Below are 19,257 nucleotides of genomic sequence, written 5' to 3' on the forward strand. Positions count from 1 at the left end.
GCGGGACATATGCAGCCCAGGTATGGTGACCGCTTAGCGCTGCGGAACATGCGTTAGATCGCCTTAGTTTCCTCCATCTTCTTTGATGTGACGATACGCGATGCTTGTGCGGTCATTCGGAGGCTTAGGTGTATCCGTTGTCACACGCTCAATTCTGGAGTAGGGCGACGAATCATCTCAATGGTAGTCTATTTCATTGTCATCAAATACGCACGGTCGGTCTATTCTTGAGCTCAACAGCAAATCGACTCTAGTCCACCATCCAAAAGAACATGTACGGGTCAAGTATATACAGCAAGGAAACCAAAGTCAGAGGCCGCGTCTAGATGTAGGTGTAGCAGAAAGGTCCACCCATGGTGCTCATCGCATCACCAACAGTGATGTTTCCGGGGTAAGCGTGTCCGAGAGTCATGGAGTCGGTGAGCTTGGTCGCAGGAGCGGTGGGGTCACCTAGGGCGATGGTTCCGTAGATGGCCGTAGTCCTTTCTGCAGGGTTCACGTTTTGCCATGACCACCACACACGGTCGATCTGGGCGTGATGGAAGTAGAAGTATGGGTCACCTGTTCATTGTTAGCCCAGATTACTCGTGGATGGGGATATGGAAACATACCAGGAGAGGTGAAGAAGTCAGAACCAGGGTCAGCGCCCACAGTAAAGTGGCCAGCAGTGTGCACACCCATGAAATTGTTGGAGAATGCAGCCTCACCACCTTGCATGTCGTACCAGAAGGTTTTCATGTCAGGGCTATTCAGCAGTTTGACAACCATCTTGTCATTGGTCCATTGACTGGAAGCCCAAGCGGATATGTCACGCTTCAGGCAGCGGGGGTTGTGTGCGACTCCCGCATTGGGGTCAGTGAAGTCGACAATCGGATTGGGAGGCGTGCAGAGTGAGTCGGTGAAGACTGGACCAAGGTTGACGGACCAATCCTTGAACGGACCAGACGTCACGCAACCTCCGCCAGTGCCCTTGGGAATCTTGATGAGAGGCGACTCGTTGGTCGGGATACCGTAGAACGTCTGGTTGCTGCAGCCTGCATCACCATTACCGCCCATTGAGGTATCGGAGCCGTCTAGGACAGGGCTCTTCATTGGGTCGTCAGCCCATCGTGGCCAGTTGTAGTATGGCTGGTAGCCCTTGTAACCGCACTCGTCGCGGAGAGTTTGCTCGTAAGCATAGGTGAAGTAGCGGTGCCATGGGAGGAAATTGCCAGTGTTATGAATGGCAAATGTTTGCTTGATGTGAGTAGCAACAAAGTCATCGTATCGATTCCGGCAACCCGGGCACTCGGACTCCGGTGTCTTAGGGGGTAGCTTGGAGATACATTGAACAGCCTTGATATAGTCTTTCTTCTCCGATGTGGTAAAGGTCACCCTGGGGGTATTAGCTTACTGTAGACGCATGGACTACGGTAGACTTACCATTCCTTGCGAACAATAATGTTCGTGGGGTTGCACTTCTTGAACTGAGCAGGCTTCTGCGTAGCCTGGAAGATCTGCTGATTGATAGCAGCAATACCCGCATACACATCAGCCTGCAGGATCTTTGGTCCGGGGAGGTTTGGGAAAACATTCTGTCTCTTGTCGAACGTGACAGCGGGAGAATCCTGTTCCAATGATGGAATGGCACTGGCTAGTGCTGCAGGCACAAGCCAGAGGAGTGCAGCGGTACGCATGATGGCGTTTCGAACCGGTTAAAAATGGGTGATCGACTGTCTAGAGGGGCTTGGAGGATGAAGACGATGGGATGACTGAAACGGTCGAAGACGTTGAATAAGGTTCCGGGTGAGCGGCCGCCTGAGCTAACGACTACTGTATTAATATTAGGAGATGGGGGAGGCGTAGTCGAAATGTGGCGATGCCCTGGCTAAAGTTTGGAGGCCGCATGCGCGTTCAAATACTCGCAGGAGGTACCTTACCACTCGCCCCATCTAGTCTAATAACAGTCCAACATAACTGTGCCGTACCAAATCGTGCTGTCTACAGACCCGTCAACTCGGTTTGTTGATTCCGGATAGGCATTGAGTCAGTTGGGTGGCCCTTGACCTTATGCCATACCGAAGTTTTACTCGCCCGGTATTCCGCAAGCGTTTGAAAGGGTTGGACAACCTCCGTTATGCACGATCTATTACCGAATAGGCATCTGGAAAATGCCGAGGTCGCCTCGAAGGATCCGATGAGGCGTTTTCAAAACTCCGCTACACGTGGGTTCGCATGAGTCTCGCCCCTACATGTGAGTGGAAAGAAGATGTTCGGCCGGAATTGACGCCTGGAAATGAGTGCAAGATGCGTTAGCGGATCGATTGGATTGGATGCTGGATGATTGGGGTTCTCGGCTACGGGTTTATGAAGGTAGTCGAAGGATGCTGTAGGCGGCCTGGTATAAGCGGCTGAACGAGCATCTCGAGCCGTATGGGCCGGTAGACTCATCAAAGGTGGCTGTGGCTTTCCACAGAGGTAAGCGCACTGGCACGCTGGCAAGCCCGGACAAGGGTACCGACTGGATATATTGATATCTCCAAGCTTTCCTTGGAGGGGATTTGCTTCTCCACCTGGTAAAGCTGTTTGATCGGGGAAGAATGCGAACAAATCGCAGCGCGATCCTAGCAAGATCTTGATTCTTGACCGAAGCCAGGTGCCACTTCAGTTTACCCGGCCGCATCGTGCGAAGCCCGCTGTCCGGGTGTGGAACTCACGGGAAGAGCCCTAGGTTCATGGCGGATAACTGCTGTTTTTTTAGTATGGCCCGATGGAGAGCGCCAGATCGACCAGTCAATGCCTGGTTCAGAAGCTCTGATCAACGCTCGTGCTTGGGCAGTATGCATTAAGGAGGCGAATAAAAGTCTTGTTCGGAGGCCCTGTCGATTCTGAGGAGTCTGGAGTTCTGGTGCTCCAGCTTTCAACGAGGAGGGAATAGGGTAGGACGGGCCGCGAGAACACGCTATGGCCGGATAATTCCAGGGCATGCCGCGGAGGCGGCAGCGGTAGCGTGAAGGTCTAGCGCCCGGCTTACCACCAATCTGTTTACTCATCTCACATGCTACCACCTACATCGTCTGCGCCAGGTCCGGACTTCGCTTACACGACCTTGCTCGCCTGCCGCGATGATAGCACTTCTATTACCAATGGCTTTGGCATGCGAGAAGCAAGCAGTACACATTAACCACGAGAATACCATACGCCGTTGTCCGACGCACTCAAACTGCGTTTTCTTCGTGGCCAATGGGTAGCGCACAGTAATCACGGTCAGTGGTACAGGAACATCCGCCACTATGGGAGAAAAAAAGTCTGAGACCTGCCGATGACTAGGGTGTGTTCGTTTAAACAACGTGCAGCAGTCTCCATCTCCGTGCGTAAAACCACAATCCATGACCAGGACGCCTGAGAACTATACGTAAAAGGAAACTCGCTACGAACTTCAGCAATCCTTCAGGGAAATATTGCGTTCTCGTTCAGCCCGCGTTACTTCGATGCGCAGTAAGTGTACCTGCATAGCCTCCAACTCAGGCTATCCTCCAAGCAATATCTGTGAGAGGGCGGGCTTCGAAGTCCGTCTCCCTATAGAAGCATTGATCATCCCGAGTCTCTATATTCCTTGTCCACGGTCGTGGCTTTAACCATGAATGACTGAGTGGACGGTACGGACCGCCCGCAACGTGAAGTCGTGGACAGTAGGACTGTGTCGTCAAAACGTTCCGCGCAGAAGGCTTTTGTAGGTGGATCTCTTCGCGCATACTGCTACATTGATCTTGAAGCCGAAGATGTAGCAGCTGAGCGGCACATTGAAGGATGAAGGATTAAACTTCGTAATCCCAGAGCCGCTGGTCGCTACAAGAGTGGTCGGTTTGGTATGAGAAACGCCATTCCGGCTATTCGCAAGCTGCACGATCCTGCCGAGCCGCCATTTTCGACATTGAAGTGGCGGCCCATGCATGTACGACGTGCTGCTACTGGCATAAACCAGGACTGTTTGAGATGTATGTTCGCTTGTGTGCGGTTCGTGTTTACACAGTGTGCATGTGCCTAAGTGCTACTCTGGAGAAGCCCGCAGGAACTGCTCCTGAGCAATACTCTAATAGTCTGGGGACCTACTTCCAAGACATACGGTCTTGCCATCACTTTCAATCCGCGCAACAGCCAACATGGAGTATCATGCTCTTGTTCCGAGACAGGCTGAGGGCTGGCCCGTAATGCCAGCTCGGTCACCAGAGTACATGGCCGAGAATCAAGCTGGGCGCTTGATGGCGGTGGAAGGTTCGTTGTTCGCACTGTCGACGAGCGCTATACTCTTGCGATTCTATGTGCGGCTCTTCATTCTGAAGACATTTGGCTGGGATGGTATGTATGATCCATTAGCATTTGTATCAGACAGAACTGACTGGAATAGATGCTATGATGGCGATTGCGTTGGTGAGTCGCCATACTCTGGCGTGAAATTGCTCGAAGGGAGGTGCTTGCTAACTGTCACTCCACAGACTCTGAGCTCCACAACCCTAGGCTTATTCTTGAAGGTTATTGACCTGGGACTTGGACTACACGCGGAAGCCTTTCCACTGGAGAACATATTTCCGTTCTTCAAGGTCATGTACTTCTACTCGATCTTCATCATTGCCGCATACAGCTTTATCAAGCTTTCAATCGGCTTCTTCTTGTTACGGCTCGCGGACCGTACAAAGTGGCGACCATTTCTCATTGGCATGCTGGGTAAGTCTGAATGAGCTGCAGAGTAAGATATAAGCAGCTGACATGCGATCAGTCTTCATCGGCGTCTTCACCATCGGTTCGACATTTGCCATCATCTTCCAGTGCATTCCCGTACAAGCGGGATGGGATTTCAACATGCGTCCACCGACAGGGTAAACTTTTCACTCTCCTCCGCTACCACTTGAGAACGATACTAACGTGTCTTCAGAACTGCGAAATGCTACGATTCTGGCATCTTCAAAAACGTCGGCGTGTTTAATTCGTCAGTGAACATTGCGACTGATCTGCTCTTCGCCCTGATCCCCATTCCCATGGTCTGGAGACTTCAGGTCACGATCCAAACGCGCATAGGCCTGGCAGTCATCCTAAGCTTGGGTCTCTTCGCCTCTGCAGTAGCCATCTACAAGACGCCAATGCAGTACAACTTCTTCAAGATAACCGACTGGTCAGGCGATGGAGCATGGTACTACATATGGCAACAGTACGCACTCCCCCTTTCATGCCCATGTTTCACTTTGACTGATCCCCTCTTACAGAGTCGAGATGCACGTAGGCATCATCGCCGCCTGCCTTCCCACCATGAAACCCCTCTTCGCGAACTTCTTCGGCCAAATGCGTTCTCTTGCCACCAAAGGTCGCACCACTGGCAACAGCACACCTTTCCGCTCGAACGGGTACATGAAGCACAATGACATGCGTCCTGGTGACTCTTTTGCTATGAGAAACATGACAGGAGGCTCACAGTCGACGGCAAGGGATCCATACTCTGAGGATACCGTGCTGGGCAAGGACACGTATACTGTCGAGGCTTCACGAGGAAGGGCCTTGAGTAGACCGAAGAGTCTTGCGGGCGAGAGCGACGAGAGTATCTTGGATCATGAGGTTAACACTGGAGAGAGGCGCAGTGTGCTTCCCAGGGGTATGAATATCGTGAGGACTACTGAGGTAAACATCTCTAGATAGTGTGAGTACACGTGTAAAAGCTGAGGAGTTGTGTGTATGCGACTGAGGTCGTTGCAGCACGGTGTTATGAGAGATACCCTGGTAAAAGCACTGTCGAGTGCGCAGTGTTTGTAGATACATAAGAACGCTTATCTGGTATGTAGCACATCTGCTTGGATAAACACTTTCATCGAATTCTAGTCTATCGTGTAATCATGTCTATGGTCTTTCTATGTCGTCCAACCTTTTCGTCTATGATAATCCTGAGAGATCTGATCCATCTTCACACGGATTCGTTCGCGCCGCAGCCACTGCCGTGCACACATCATCAGGAGGATTCGGTGTCTACTGCGCCGCAGCATAGACAGTCCCAACGCCGAAAGTCTTGGATGGATATACGCAATCAAATTTCCGAGACTTGTTTATTTCTTCGTCTCAACGTCGATTCCCGCAGCGCCGCTCTTGTACGCCTCGTAGCCTTCCTTGGCGGCCGCTTGGACAGTGGTCTTTCCCTCTACGATGCTCTTGCACTTGGCCAGGATGTTGGACCAGTCCTCGAAGACTGTGAATGGCACATCCTCGCGCGCGCAGTAGCTGATCAGGTCATGACCCTTCTTGGCGAAGAGCAAGTCGGTTTCGCGTGCTGCAGAAAGATCGGATACACCGTCACCGGCGTAGAACATTGTTGGACGGAGGTTCTCGGGTAGGCTCGAGTACTTCCGTAGTTCAATAGACTTGTCGTGGCCGAAGCCAGACTCAGGGTGCTTGAACAGGATCTGCCATCCACCCTCCTCGTTGATGTTCTTGCCTTCTCGTGGTCCAACGTGGTTGCCCAGAACTTGCATCTTGCTTGCATCTGGCCCAACCAACTTCTCCAAGAGCGCCTTGATGACTGGCTCCATGCCCGAGCTCAGCACCACGACTGGGATGTTGTTCTCTAGCGACCATTCGAAGAAGGCTTTGAAGCCAGGGTCCAGCTTGATGTTATCGACAAGGTACTGGATACATTGGTCGTAGGGCTTTGTGACGCTGTCCATCATGTCGCGGAAGGAATCGCGGAAGGAAATTTCGTTGTTGAGGCAGGCGATGTTTCCCGCGCGGCGCTTGTCGCGGCCGTAGCCAATGTTGTCGGTCATGAAGTCATTGGAGTCTTGGAGGGTGATTGTGCCGTCGAAGTCGGTGAAGAAGATGAACTATGCGCGTTAGTTTAGATGTACCAATCGTGTTAGAAAAAGTATACCTTGGGGTCACTCTTCATAGCAGGCAATTGTGCCAAATCGATCTGTGCTGAACCCATGTTGGAGTAGTAAACGAGCGACTGTGGTGCTGGTCTATGGTGAATGTGTGAATGTAGGAGTGAGAAGCACCCCACCAGATACCAACGACATCTAAAAGATTAGGCCAGAGGGGCGCTAGGAAACCCTTAATCGGAATGCCGGCAGTCTGCAAATAAGGGACGCTGGACGGGTGGCTCAAGGGCCAGTCACCGTCATGCCGCAACCCCACGCGCCTTGGCACGTCAGCCCTCGCTGCGACGCCGCTCGCCCGCTTCGGGGGTCCGCATTTTGGCGCATTTTCGTCATTCGTCATCCAGCTCAGGCGCTCTCCATGTGAGGGCAGAGACAAGAATGAGGCCACTGCTTCAGCATGCTTCACGCTCGCTTATCGCCAGTACGGTAGCTCCTTCTTCGCGTTCTTTCAGTAATGTCGCTCGCAGCGCATCGTCGGTATGCTGGAGTTATAGGTATCGCACAGCTTCTGGTGCGTCGAGGTGGGATGGAAAGACACAATTGAGCACCAACGTATCCGCAAATCGGTCGCGGCGTACCTTTACAAGCTCGACAAGATGGAAGGAAGAGGGAAAACCGCCCAAACCATCGGACCCCATCGCAATGCCACCGCCCGCAGACGACGCGAACCCCATACAGCAACCTCCAACCAGATTATCGGCATCCCCACCATCACCAGAAGATCAGGAGCGGTTAGAGCGAAGACTTAACGCTCTATTGGAGGACCAGAAAGCTATCAAAAGAGCAGCAGAGACTTCGGTGGCTGCATTGACAGAATCGCCCGTCCCTGAGGTCAAAGAACCCCCTCCAAAGGAGCCGGAGCCACCCAAGAAGGACGAGTCCTTGGACAATATTGCTCGCGTGCCTGATGAACACTTACCTTCGCACCAGGAGAAGCAGAGATGGAGTCTTTCCAAGCGCTTCTCCGAGGCCATGGATGAGCTACTACCGAAGCTTGCTGTAGTCACGCAAAAGGTCAATACATACACTGGCACCGACTACTCTGGGGTAGAAGCACTCAGGAGGGAGATCAAAGAGCAAGGTACACAATTGAACCGTCTATTGTACCGACGCGACAGCTAACACCACACAGAGAAACTTGTCAAAGCCCGCCGCTCAGCCATTGATTCCGCCAAACAAGCCCTCGATACCGCCCTCGCCCACCAAGCCACCTCACAGAAGGAAGTCGTCGCTCTTCTTGAGCGTAAGCATTCCTGGTCAAACGGCGATCTGGAACGCTACATGGCTCTCATCCGCTCCGAACACATCAACGACCAAGCCGTCCGCGAAGCCAAAGACGCCGTCGCAAACGCCGAAAACGCCTTGGAGGACGCGCGAGCACAGCTAGAGAAGAGGGAACGTGCACAATACCACGAGGAGCAAATTTGGAGCGATACCATTCGCAGGAACAGCACATGGGTTACGTTTGGCCTCATGGGTGTCAACATCTTCCTGTTGTTATTGAGTCTGGCCATCTTGGAGCCATGGCGGAGGAGGAGGATGGTTCGGGAGATTAAGAATACGTTGGAGGCACACCAGAAGCTTGCTATGGATGCCGCCACAACATCAGTCGCACCCGCATCAGCCTCTCAAGGTCTTACAGCGATTGAAGAGGAGATCGACCGGGTCATTGATCATACTGACGCACCTGCAAAAGCCGCGGCGCCTGTAGTATCTGAGGTCATTGAGGAGTCGCCAACAGCTGGCACCAACATTGCATCGCCAGTCGAAGCGGGCCTCATACCAGAAGTCATGCCTGAAGCAGCTGTTGACCCAGTGCCAGCTTCCGTCGTTCCGGAAGCCAAGACCATCATCCTAGAAGAAAAAGTTCCAACACCCGAGGAACGCATAGCCGTCGCTGAAGAAAGCGCACCATCTCACGCCGCTCCTCGTTCCAAGCTGGAGAGCTGGCAGCAGAAGGCAACCTTCATAGCACACGACGTTGTGAGCGATCGCGTCATTTCGATGCGGAGAATCGACTATACGAGCGCCATTCTTCAGGGTGCTGCGGCGGGAGCTGTTATCACGGCGAGTATCATCGCTATGCTGAGACCGAACTAAGGGTTTGCGTTTTGTACGAATAGACACATGTATCAAAAATGTATATAATTCATCTTGCGAGATGTTGTTACCTGCTGAATTGCTTTATAGCTGTACTTTTTCATCGTTTCCGTCGAAATTCTTTTGAGATGTACCCATTATTCTAAGAACTTGCTAGTAAAATGGAGAGCGGTGTATGCCTGTGAGCTACGTTTTTGGGCTACAGGGTTACCTACTTAGGTATAATATCGAGAGAAGAGAAGGTTCTTTTGCTGAGCCCGAGGCTCGCCCATTCAGTTGCGTATAGAGTATACGTGGGCTGAGCCAAGACGCCTTCTACCAGAGGGATGTGGCCAACGATATCGAGTATACGTATCGCTCGCACTGCAGCTGTTGGAAGCCGTGTGTATTACCAGGTATGGGGCGCGATGTCGTATCTTCCCTCCCTAGCCCAGCACGCTTTCGTAAAGAGGGACATAGATGGTTATGTCTGGTACGGAGGCGTAGACAAGGTGCGTCGCCGAGCATTCAAGGACGTGCAATGATGCTGCCCGCTATCTAGTAGGCTCGGCATATCAAATGGGAGAAGCACGACGAAGATGCGACATGCGCCTACTCACTCACGTCCTCGCTCTCATTTCCGTTATCTATTCTAGCAAGCACTTCGCTCTCGCGCTGTCTCTCTTTATCCGCCGCCTTCTCTACACTTTGTAGCATCGGCAGCTCTCCGGTACCATCCCAAGCTCTTGCTCTCTTGATGATATGCTGTGACTGCCGGATAACCTCCTCTTCCGCCTTCTTGATTGTGCCGCTAACTCTTACAACTCTTATTACGACAGGTGTATCGAGGGGTTTGGGAAGGTGGGTGATGTGTGTGAGGGCTGCCCAGACCATTTCGTAGTGGTCTCGTGGACATCGTATTATGGCCGTGCTGGTCGAGGGGGAGTAGTAGTTTACTATGCTATTCGTTAGTAAGGCGATTGTGAGGGCTCCGGTATATCACGTACCTTTCAATCCTGAAGACACCATACCCGATCCGTAGTCGCCGAAAAGGTCTTCGACGCCATCTCGTATCATGCGTACGATTACGCCCTGCTTCAGAGCATCAGGCGTTGGCGAGTGGATCTGGATGACATCTGGGAGTTGCGTCTTGCTCTTGGCGGGAGGCTCTGGGTATAGGAAGTTGACTACCAGGTAGCGATTCTTGACGCGAACCATATTCACTCGAACTGTGTCGGTCCCTCTGTGTAACCGTAGAGTATGCGCGCACTGAACAGTGTGGGGTGTCGAGGTGCAGTGCAAACGGAATCACCCAAATAAAAAGTGACAGGCAGATCCTTGACGTGACGCGATCGCAACCACCACAATTGCAAGGAGAGCAGTCCTCGCAACTGGTACTCGCGGCAATTCTCTCGCACGCGCAAGCAGACGCCAAAACGGCCAAAATCACAAGACAGGCCCCATCCATCCATCCATCCACCGCAAGCGCGATCCGCGCATTAGCGCATCAGGCGTGAACCGGCTTGGCTATGACGCACATGGCTAGAGGCAGCATCCCCAGCTTTAGTGGCTCTCCTTCCGCAGCTGCGCCATCACAGCCAACGGCTACTATCACCACTCAAGACCCACTCCATCACAACGACCTAGTCTCTCGAGGACTCATCGCCCTTTCGAAAGCCCCTTCTAACCCCAAGTCGCGCAAACGAGCACGAGTACCCCCAGCTAAGCGCAGAAGCCCTGGTCTTCCACCACCAGCCGTCAACATGGCGTCTTCGTCTTCTTCTACGCCGCTGCTCTAGTACGGCATACCTGCTACGCAATGTACATTCCGAGTAACGTGACTGACAACTTCACAGCGCATGCATAGCCCACAACACCACCGTCCTCACCGAACACACCGCCTCGGCCTCCTCAAACGCCTCCTCGCTCGTCTCGCTCGTCCTCCCACGCATCGCCCACGACAAATCCGCCCATAAGACTATCGATCAATCCAAGTTCTTCATCCACTGCCTCGTCAAATCGCCCTCTGACTTCCCCAACAACCAATCGACAGCCGGCGGCCTTACCTTCCTCGTCATTGCTGAGCGCGACCTCGGCCAGCGCATACCTTTTGGCTTCCTGACAAACCTCGAAAAGAAGTTCTTTGCCGAGTTTGAGCCTGGAAGCACGAATTTCCACGACTTGCCGCCGTATGGATGTGCAAGCTTCAATGGCGCGTTGAAGAGGATGATGGTGGAGCAGGGTGGTACGCAGGCCGGCCAGCAGGATGCGCTCAGAACTGCTCAGCGCGAGATCGAGGGCGTTAGAGAAATCATGACGGAAAACATTGAACGTGTGCTGGAGAGGGGCGAGCACATGAGTGTGCTGGTTGACAAGACGGGCAGATTGGGCGAGAACGCGCGCGACTTTAGGGTCCGGTCAAGGACGCTCAAGAGGCGCATGTGGTGGAAGAACGTCAAGTTGATGGTGCTGCTGACGCTTGTCGTCATCTTTTTGATCTATCTCTTTGTTGGCTTCGGCTGTGGTCTTCCTGGTAAGTTTACTGTGGATGACAGGAATCCGTGCGCGCTTTCGTTGCTTCACGCGACTGTGAGCTCGCACGCATTCCTGCCACCCCCGGTGCCCCTGGTGGACATCTCACAAAGGTGCTCGTTATCAGTGTGTATCCACCTGCCTTGCGTAGATGGTGACACCCTGAAAGCGAGCACCTTTGTAACGCGCGATTTCCTGAAGCAAAGGCTAACGAACAGCAGGTTGGGGACGTTGCCTCGGTCATTAGAGTCACGCCAGCAAACGCACGAGACGACGGGTTTAAGATATGCGACAGGGCCATCACGAAGAGCATACGACGTGTTCAGAAGTTTTGATGCGATTACGCAAAGCCTGACGACTTCGCTGGGAGATTTGTTTATTGTATACACCAAGGGCGAGGCGTTTGGCGTCTTCCCAATTACCAGTAGTAATTACTACCCATATTTCCGTTCCCATTCCATGTTGTACCCAAATTCCACCGACTCCGTACCATGCAGATCCCCTTCCATAATGCCCCTAGTTGGCTTTCCGATGATGCACCGTGATACCGATCCCAGTTCCCAACCTCGATGAGGGACCCACCCAACGCCAGAAAAGATCGAAATAAAAATGAAATAAAGTTCCCCCTCTTAACCCATAACAGAAGAATAACACCGAGAAATGCTGCAGAAAAAGTGAAATAGCTCCCCCCCATCCTGATGTTGAAAATTTTACATCATACATGTGCCCTTGACCTACGACCAGAACTCCCGTGTAAATGCTTGAGTATCTATCTACAATATATGTTGATGATGCTCGTCTATAAGATGGTATAAACCCGAAAGGAAAGTAGGATGAAGCAGAACTTTTTGTTGCTTTGTTCGTTTCCGTGAAAACCGTCAAACGCCTGCCATGAAATCGTGCGCTACATGGTCTGGCTAAGGAGCCATGACCATGGCGAGAAGTGCCATACGCGTGTACAGGCCATATCTCATCTACAAGAATATTAGCTGGAGTGTTCCACTGGAGCGCAGTGAGGCTTACCTGTCTGAAGTAGGCCGCTCTCGGGTCAAAGTCAACTTCCTCATTAATCTCGTTGTTCCTGGGCAGCGGGTGCATGACAATCATGTTCGCCTTGGCTCCCTTCAGCAGCTTGTTGTCAATGACAAACGCATCCTTCACGGCCTCGTAGGTGGCGACATCCGGGAAGCGCTCCTTCTGCACACGAGTGCAGTACATGACGTCCGATGAAGCGACGATGTCGTCGGTCAGCTCAGTGGTGACCTTGTTCAGCTGACCACGGGCCTTAAGAGCATCGGTGACGCCAGAAGGCATGGGTAGAGACGCGGGCGAAACGAGGTTGATGGTAACATCGTAGTGGGAAAGGAGTTCACAAAGAGAATGAACTGTGCGGCCGTACTTGAGATCACCGACGAAGGTGATGTTGAGGCCGTTCACCGTACCAAGTTCTTCTCGGATAGTGAAGATGTCGAGAAGAGCCTGAGTCGGGTGCTCGCGGCTGCCGTTACCAGCGTTGATGATTGGCACATCTGAGAACTTGGTAGCGATGTTGATCGACTCCTCAGATGGGTGACGCAGAACAATGGCGTCACCGTAGCAGCCCAGAGTGCGAATGGTGTCAGCGATGGACTCGCCCTTCTGTGTAGACGACACCAATTCATTGATGACGACCACCTCACCACCGAGACGCTTCATGGCCGCATCGAAAGAAGCGGAGGTTCTAGTCGATGGCTCGCAGAACAGTGTGCAAAGGACGCGACCCTTGAGGATATCGAGACAGCCCTGACGCTGAGTACCAAGACGCATCTCCTGGGCGATGGTGAACAGCAGATGAAGATCTGCACGCGAAAATTGCTTGACTGAGGTGATGTGCTCCCTCTTGAACGGCGATCTTGCAAGAAGCTGCTGGAGGGACAGCGAACCATTGAGTTTGGACAGGGAACCAGACGAGACATCATGCGCTCCAGGAGCCGCTGCGAACTCCTGGAAGTCCACCTTACTGATTTCCATATCATAGTGACGAGCAATAGCCTCAATCAACAACTTGGCGTTCTTGACGTTCGTAACCAGAGGAGTCTGGTAGTCAACAGCCATACGACGGGTCTGGTATCCTCTACTCATGTAGTTGGCAGGCCGGCGGAAGCGGTTGCTTGATGGCAGATTGATGTACAAATCGATGAGATTGTTAGACAAGTGCTGAGTGAGCGAGTACTCTTGCTTCTGCTCGTCGTGTTCACCACTGGACAACACTTCCAAGAACTTGACTGGGATACCGTGCTCTTGGATGTAGTCTGCAGTTCCGGCGGTGGCAAAGAGGTTGTAGCCCATCTTGTGCAGACGCTCAATGGAAGGCAACATCTCCAGCTTGTCCTTGAATGAACCAATGGAAAGTAGGATGTTCTTCTTGGGTAGCCTGAAGCCGGTAGCGATGAGACCCTTAATGTAGGCCTCGTACTTGGTGCGACCGAAGCAAGCAACTTCACCAGTAGAAGCCATCTCCACACCCAGGACGGGATCGGCACCAGAGAGACGAGAGAAGGAGAACTGAGGAACCTTGACACCAACATACTCCGCGGGGATGTTGGTAGGAGGGTACTCTGTGACAGGCAAACCTGACATGGCCTTGGTAGCCATCTCGATCAGGTCGACGCCCATGACCTTGGACACAAATGGGAAAGATCGGGACGCACGGACATTGCACTCAATGACCTTGATCTCGTTGTCCTTGGCAATGAACTGGATATTGTAGGGTCCCGTGATATTTAGGGCGGATCCTATCTTGCGCTGGAAGTTTGTTAATAGACGTCTCGTATACAAGTTGAGAACAGAAAACCTACAGTAGCATCTTCAATTTGACGTATGGTCTCAGGGTCCAAGTCTTGCGGTGGCAGGATCAGCGTAGCATCACCGGAGTGGACACCAGCATTCTCGACGTGCTCAGAGATGAAGTGACCAATCATGGTCCCGTTGCGAGCGACGGCATCCATCTCGATCTCCTTTGCATTCTCGATGTACTTAGTGATGACGACTGGGTGCTCCTTGGATACATCGGCGGCTTGATTGAGATAGTTGGCCAGGTCGTGCTTCGAGTAGACAGTGTTCATGGCAGCTCCGGAGAGGACGTATGAGGGGCGAACCAAGACAGGGTAAGATACCCGGTCGCAGAACTCCATCGCCTCGTCAATACTGGTAAGCTCCTTCCAGGCGGGCTGGTCGACGTTGATGCGATCCAACATACGAGAGAACTTGTATCGGTTCTCAGCGTTGTCAATCATCTCTGGAGAGGTACCAAGGATCTTGACGTTCATGCGGTGCAGCGGAAGAGCGATGTTGTTGGATGTTTGACCTCCCATAGAGACAATAACGCCGCTGGAGTTTTCCATGGTATAGATGTCAAGTACAGTTTCCAACGAAATGTTTTCGAAGTAGAGGCGGTCTGCTTCGTCGTAGTCTGTGCTTACGGTCTCCGGGTTCTGTAGCGTGTTAGTTCTTGAACCTAGCCTGGCAATGTACGGTAAAGTTTTGAGAAACAGAGGCGATTTGTTGCGGTAGCCAGGAGGTATTCAATGACAGGAAGAGGGGAGTAGGAAGTGCCTTGTGATAGCCTGGAGGTATTCGCAGATCTAAGTGGTTTCTGATCGAACCGCAAAAATGTAGCGAAGGCACCAGGCTACCACATCGTTCGTCTGGGATAGTACTTACATAGTTCAACATGACGGTCTTGAAGCCTTGCTCTCTGAGAGTGCGGATAGCGCGAACGGAGCACCAGTCGAACTCGACCGAGGATCCGATACGGTACACACCAGAACCGAGCACCATGATACCCTTGTCGTTAAAGCTGATATCGTGTTCCTTGGCGTTGTACGTCAGGTAGAGATAGTTGGTCACAGCGGGGAACTCGGCAGCGACTGTATCGATCTGCTTGACGACGGGGAAGATACCAGCATCAACGCGCACGCGACGCACGGCAAGCTCGTTGGAGGCCCAGAACTTGGCAAGTTGGCGATCGGAGAAACCCAACTGCTTGGCCTTCTTCAGCAAAGGCATGGTGATGCTGACGGTGTTGTAGCTCGCCATCGACTTCTCAAAGTCACTAAGAGACTTGAGGCGGCTGAGGAACCACTTGTCAATCTGGGTCATTTCCCAGATTTTGTCAACGCTGTAGCCGGCCTTCATGGCGTTGGCGATAGCGAACAGACGCTGGTCTGAAGGTGTCTGTAGTTCCTGGTCGATCTCCATCAGAGCTGGGGTCTCGTTGAAACCGAGATTGCTGGGGTCGATCTCGCGAATGGCTTTCTGAATGGCTTCTTCAAATGTCCGACCAATGCTCATGACCTCACCAACACTCTTCATAGATGAGCCGAGGAGGGTGGACACGCGAGTGAACTTCTTCAAGTCCCAACGAGGAATCTTCACAACGACGTAGTCGAGCGATGGCTCGAAGCAGGCACAGGTGGACCGTGTGACTGAGTTGGAGATCTCGTTGAGAGGGATGTTCAAACCGAGCTTGGCGGCGACGAAAGCAAGAGGGTATCCGGTCGCCTTGGAAGCAAGAGCGGAAGAACGCGACAGACGAGCGTTCACCTCGATGATGCAATACTCCTTCGAGAAGGGGTTCAGTGCATACTGAATGTTGCATTCACCAACAACACCGAGATGGCGGATGACGTTCACAGCGGTCGTTCGGAGCATGTTGTAGTCGGTGTCGGAGAGAGTTTGCGAAGGCGCAACGACGATGGAGTCTCCCGTGTGGATCCCAAGGGGATCGAAGTTCTCCATGTTACAGACTGTGATACAGTTATCTCTGCAGTCTCGGACGACTTCGTATTCGATCTCCTTCCAGCCCTTCATACTGCGCTCAATGAGGATCTGGGGGCTGGCAGCGAAAGCCTTGTTGCAGAGGTCGAGCAGCTCCGGTTCATTGTTTGCGAAACCACTTCCGAGCCCACCAAGAGCGTAGGCAGCTCGGACAATGACAGGGAAGCCAATGTCCTTGACAACGCGCATAGCCTCTTCTACGTTGTTGGCAGACGCAGACTTGGCACACTTCTCGCCAATCGACTCCATGCTCCGGGCAAAGAGCTCTCGATCCTCTGTAGTGATGATGGTATCAATGGGAGTACCAAGAACCTTGACGCCAAGGCCCTCGAATTCATCTTTGAGTTGGATACCAACCTGGAGGGCGGTCTGGCCACCAAAGGTTACGTAGATACCGTCAGGTCGCTCCTTCTGGATGATCTTGCGGACGAAGTCTGCGTTGACAGGCAGGAAGTAAACCTTGTCGGCAAGGCCCTTGGAAGTTTGGATGGTAGCGATGTTGGGGTTGATCAGAATGGTGTAAATTCCCTCTTCCTTCAAAGCCTTGATCGCCTGACTGCCAGAGTAATCGAACTCTCCAGCCTGTCCAATGCTCAAACCTCCACTGCCGAGAACGAGCACCTTCTTGACGTCGACCCTGGGAGTGAGCTTCCTGTTCTCTTCAAAGGTGCCACCAGGGAATTCAACAGGCTGGGACAAGACTTCAGATGATGTCATGGCCTTCTGGATAGTGCTGATGAAGACATCGAAGAGGTACTCGGTGTCACGGGGCCCGGGGGTGTGCTCGGGGTGGAATTGCACACTGAAGTAGGGCCTGCGCACGTGTCGGATACCCTCGTTGCTGCCGTCGTTGGCGTTGACGAAGAGTTCCTCCCAGCCGTTGGGCAGTGTCTTGGAGTCTACGGCGTAACCGTGGTTTTGCGATGTGATGTGGCACTTGCCGGTAAGCAAGCTGGTGCAAGGGATGTTGGCACCGCGGTTACCGAACTTCATCTTGACTGTGTCGGCACCAGCAGCTCGTGCGAGCAATTGGTGACCAAGACAGATACCGAAGATGGGTGTGCGCGCTTCGTCCATGGCAGCCTTGATGTGCTTGACGGTAGACTCCATCATGGCTGGGTCACCGGGACCGTTGGAGATGAAAAGACCATCGTAGTCCTTGCCAGCAAGCTGAGGGAAGTCGTAGTCCCATGGAACTTGCAGAACTTCGACTCCTCTCCTCACCAAGCACCTGAGCTGGTTGTATTTGAGACCGACGTCAACGGTGACGACACGTACAGGGCGACCGGAGGGATGCTTGAGGGCAGTGGCGGGGTCGGGCTTGTAGAGCTTGGGTTCCTTGATGGAGACTATGCATGTGTTAGGGCAGATCTCTATACAAACTCGTATATTGTATACCTTCAGCGACCAAGTTCTTCTTGTTGGGGTCGAGCCATTCGATTTGCTCGAAGCTGCTCCTCCAGTCCACCTCATCGTCAGCGAGAGTTTGGGTGTTCACCGCACCGTTGGTGAGGGTGGTGGAGGAGGGGGATGGTCCGGTCCTCTGCATGAGGCGTCCCAACATGCTTCCCTCCTCTCGGATGCGCTTGGTCAGCGCTCGTGTGTCGACGCCGGTAATGGCGGGCACGCCCTGCTCCTTGAGCCATGCGCCCAGCGAAGAGGTGGCCAAGTGATGCGAGTATTCCTCGCCGGCGTATGTAGCGACTACCAAACCCGCAATGTGGATCTCGTTGGATTCAAAGTGGGCTGGGATGCCCTCGAGAAGGCTGTCCATCTCTTCCCGCGAGGGCACACCATAGTTGCCTACTAGAGGAAATGTGATGACCAGGATCTGGCCGCGGTAGGAGGGGTCGGTGATGGACTCGGGGTAGCCCACCATGCCCGTCTGGAAGACAAGCTCTCCAGAAATGCTCTTGTCCGCACCGAAGCTGTTTCCGAAGCAGACGTAGCCATCTTGAAGCTCGAGAGCCAAGTTGTGGCTTTGGTCGGGCTGGGGAGCCATAATGGAGGGTATAAGTGACAGCTCTAGGGCTATGGGACCCTTGAGAAGCGAGACTGCCAGGCAATTGTAGAGAAGAGAAGAAGTGAAGCCTCAGAAAAAAAAAGTTTCGGAACCTCACAGCAACGAAAAAACGTGAGTAGCCTAGCTGCCGCTGCATGGCGGGGTTGATTGGTCTGCCCCACCTTAGCGAATGACGAGTTGGTCGGCCTTTCTGTGGCTCGCCGGGCATTTTGACCAAAACTCTGGTAGTGAAGAAAATATTTTACGTTGATCTCTATCGGCGGTTGGTTTTCTCATCGTGGTGCTTGAAGCGCGGCAGTCGAAGTCGTAGCAAATCTCCGCTTGTGCCATGGGTGACCTTACAACGGAGTGACCAAACTCCAAGGCTCGAACGGGCGAATGTCACATGCATTTGCATCGAGATCAGCGCGCATACAAACCTTCAACAAAGATTTCGTGGGCAAGGACGCGCATGGCGGTGTGCAGACAAAGTGCATGCATCGCCAAAGCTGCCAATCGTGCGTAGCGGGAACACGTTTAACGAGGTGGAGCGGTAAATGATCTGCGCAGGATCCAACGGCTCGCTCATGCACGATGCCATCACCGTCTGTCGTGCCTGTGCGCGCAAAGGCATGCGTGAAGATGCGCTGCGATCGCAGACTCTGGGTGTTGGTGTTTTCGAGTCCGACAGCGGCTACATGACAAATACGATCTAGCAATCATCGAAAAGACATGCAGGGCCACAAGCCTCGCCCTAGACGCGAGCGGCAGGGTAGCTGTCAGGGTATTTATCGATCGAGATTGTCTAGATGCCTTTAGATCGCGGGATTCTTGACCGCATCGTGGGGGCTTTGAGCGATGCCTCTGCATCAGATGAGACGATGGCGTGATGGTGGGAGACTTGATCAGCTCGTCTCTGGTGTGGTGACA

General features: G+C 52.9%; 7 protein-coding genes across 7 annotated transcripts; 3 read left to right on the forward strand and 4 right to left on the reverse strand.

The window, feature by feature from the left end:
- Positions 1-175: 175 nt before the first annotated feature.
- Positions 176-2,010, reverse strand: BKA58DRAFT_23241 (uncharacterized protein). The gene is made up of 3 exons (XM_046166505.1): positions 1,423-2,010; positions 612-1,375; positions 176-561 (listed from the first exon to the last, which is right to left on the reverse strand). The coding sequence occupies exons 1-3, from the start codon at positions 1,674-1,676 to the stop codon at positions 323-325; spliced, it is 1,257 nt and encodes a 418-aa protein (XP_046031576.1). The 5' UTR covers positions 1,677-2,010; the 3' UTR covers positions 176-322.
- A 2,132-nt stretch (positions 2,011-4,142) lies between these two features.
- BKA58DRAFT_447324 (uncharacterized protein) lies at positions 4,143-5,868 on the forward strand (the record flags this gene model as incomplete). The annotated part of the gene is made up of 6 exons (XM_046174232.1): positions 4,143-4,338; positions 4,388-4,410; positions 4,476-4,704; positions 4,757-4,856; positions 4,913-5,185; positions 5,241-5,868. 6 exons carry the CDS (start codon positions 4,143-4,145, stop codon positions 5,665-5,667), a joined length of 1,248 nt encoding a protein of 415 aa, XP_046031577.1. The 3' UTR covers positions 5,668-5,868.
- On the reverse strand, positions 5,868-7,151 carry BKA58DRAFT_23249 (HAD-like domain-containing protein). Its single transcript, XM_046166506.1, has 2 exons — positions 6,887-7,151; positions 5,868-6,839 (listed from the first exon to the last, which is right to left on the reverse strand). The coding sequence occupies exons 1-2, from the start codon at positions 6,941-6,943 to the stop codon at positions 6,069-6,071; spliced, it is 828 nt and encodes a 275-aa protein (XP_046031578.1). The 5' UTR covers positions 6,944-7,151; the 3' UTR covers positions 5,868-6,068.
- Positions 7,152-7,538: 387 nt separating this feature from the next.
- Positions 7,539-8,996, forward strand: BKA58DRAFT_304592 (mitochondrion biogenesis protein; the record flags this gene model as incomplete). The annotated part of the gene is made up of 2 exons (XM_046167020.1): positions 7,539-7,977; positions 8,029-8,996. The coding sequence occupies 2 exons, from the start codon at positions 7,539-7,541 to the stop codon at positions 8,994-8,996; spliced, it is 1,407 nt and encodes a 468-aa protein (XP_046031579.1).
- Positions 8,997-9,291: 295 nt separating this feature from the next.
- On the reverse strand, positions 9,292-10,348 carry BKA58DRAFT_23272 (Rpp14/Pop5 family-domain-containing protein). Its single transcript, XM_046166510.1, has 2 exons — positions 9,983-10,348; positions 9,292-9,931 (listed from the first exon to the last, which is right to left on the reverse strand). Exons 1-2 carry the CDS (start codon positions 10,191-10,193, stop codon positions 9,588-9,590), a joined length of 555 nt encoding a protein of 184 aa, XP_046031580.1. The 5' UTR covers positions 10,194-10,348; the 3' UTR covers positions 9,292-9,587.
- Positions 10,349-10,513: 165 nt separating this feature from the next.
- On the forward strand, positions 10,514-11,754 carry BKA58DRAFT_303510 (synaptobrevin-domain-containing protein; the record flags this gene model as incomplete). Its single annotated transcript, XM_046166976.1, has 3 exons — positions 10,514-10,773; positions 10,832-11,508; positions 11,729-11,754. The coding sequence occupies 3 exons, from the start codon at positions 10,514-10,516 to the stop codon at positions 11,752-11,754; spliced, it is 963 nt and encodes a 320-aa protein (XP_046031581.1).
- A 498-nt stretch (positions 11,755-12,252) lies between these two features.
- On the reverse strand, positions 12,253-18,446 carry BKA58DRAFT_23269 (uncharacterized protein). Its single transcript, XM_046166509.1, has 5 exons — positions 17,724-18,446; positions 15,210-17,674; positions 14,345-14,980; positions 12,531-14,291; positions 12,253-12,481 (listed from the first exon to the last, which is right to left on the reverse strand). Exons 1-5 carry the CDS (start codon positions 18,325-18,327, stop codon positions 12,425-12,427), a joined length of 5,523 nt encoding a protein of 1,840 aa, XP_046031582.1. The 5' UTR covers positions 18,328-18,446; the 3' UTR covers positions 12,253-12,424.
- Between the last annotated feature and the right edge of the window lie 811 nt (positions 18,447-19,257).

Source organism: Alternaria rosae (assembly GCF_020736505.1).
Source record: "Alternaria rosae strain MPI-PUGE-AT-0040 chromosome Unknown BKA58scaffold_1, whole genome shotgun sequence".
NCBI lineage: Eukaryota > Fungi > Ascomycota > Dothideomycetes > Pleosporales > Pleosporaceae > Alternaria > Alternaria rosae.

What these genes read in the sequence shown, in the direction of transcription:
- BKA58DRAFT_23241 (XM_046166505.1), bottom strand. Translation starts at nt 1,676, where the DNA reads ATGCGTACCGCTGCACTCCTCTGGCTTGTGCCTGCAGCACTAGCCAGT. An exon ending in ATTATTGTTCGCAAGGAATG is followed by an intron (nt 1,376 to 1,422) that starts GTAAGTCTACCG and finishes TAATACCCCCAG; the next exon opens with GGTGACCTTTACCACATCGG. An exon ending in TGACTTCTTCACCTCTCCTG is followed by an intron (nt 562 to 611) that starts GTATGTTTCCAT and finishes AACAATGAACAG; the next exon opens with GTGACCCATACTTCTACTTC.
- BKA58DRAFT_23249 (XM_046166506.1), bottom strand. Translation starts at nt 6,943, where the DNA reads ATGGGTTCAGCACAGATCGATTTGGCACAATTGCCTGCTATGAAGAGT. An exon ending in CTATGAAGAGTGACCCCAAG is followed by an intron (nt 6,840 to 6,886) that starts GTATACTTTTTC and finishes TAACGCGCATAG; the next exon opens with TTCATCTTCTTCACCGACTT.
- BKA58DRAFT_23272 (XM_046166510.1), bottom strand. Translation starts at nt 10,193, where the DNA reads ATGGTTCGCGTCAAGAATCGCTACCTGGTAGTCAACTTCCTATACCCA. An exon ending in GGTGTCTTCAGGATTGAAAG is followed by an intron (nt 9,932 to 9,982) that starts GTACGTGATATA and finishes CGAATAGCATAG; the next exon opens with TAAACTACTACTCCCCCTCG.
- BKA58DRAFT_23269 (XM_046166509.1), bottom strand. Translation starts at nt 18,327, where the DNA reads ATGGCTCCCCAGCCCGACCAAAGCCACAACTTGGCTCTCGAGCTTCAA. An exon ending in GTCAAATTGAAGATGCTACT is followed by an intron (nt 14,292 to 14,344) that starts GTAGGTTTTCTG and finishes ACAAACTTCCAG; the next exon opens with CGCAAGATAGGATCCGCCCT. An exon ending in GAGCGGCCTACTTCAGACAG is followed by an intron (nt 12,482 to 12,530) that starts GTAAGCCTCACT and finishes ATATTCTTGTAG; the next exon opens with ATGAGATATGGCCTGTACAC.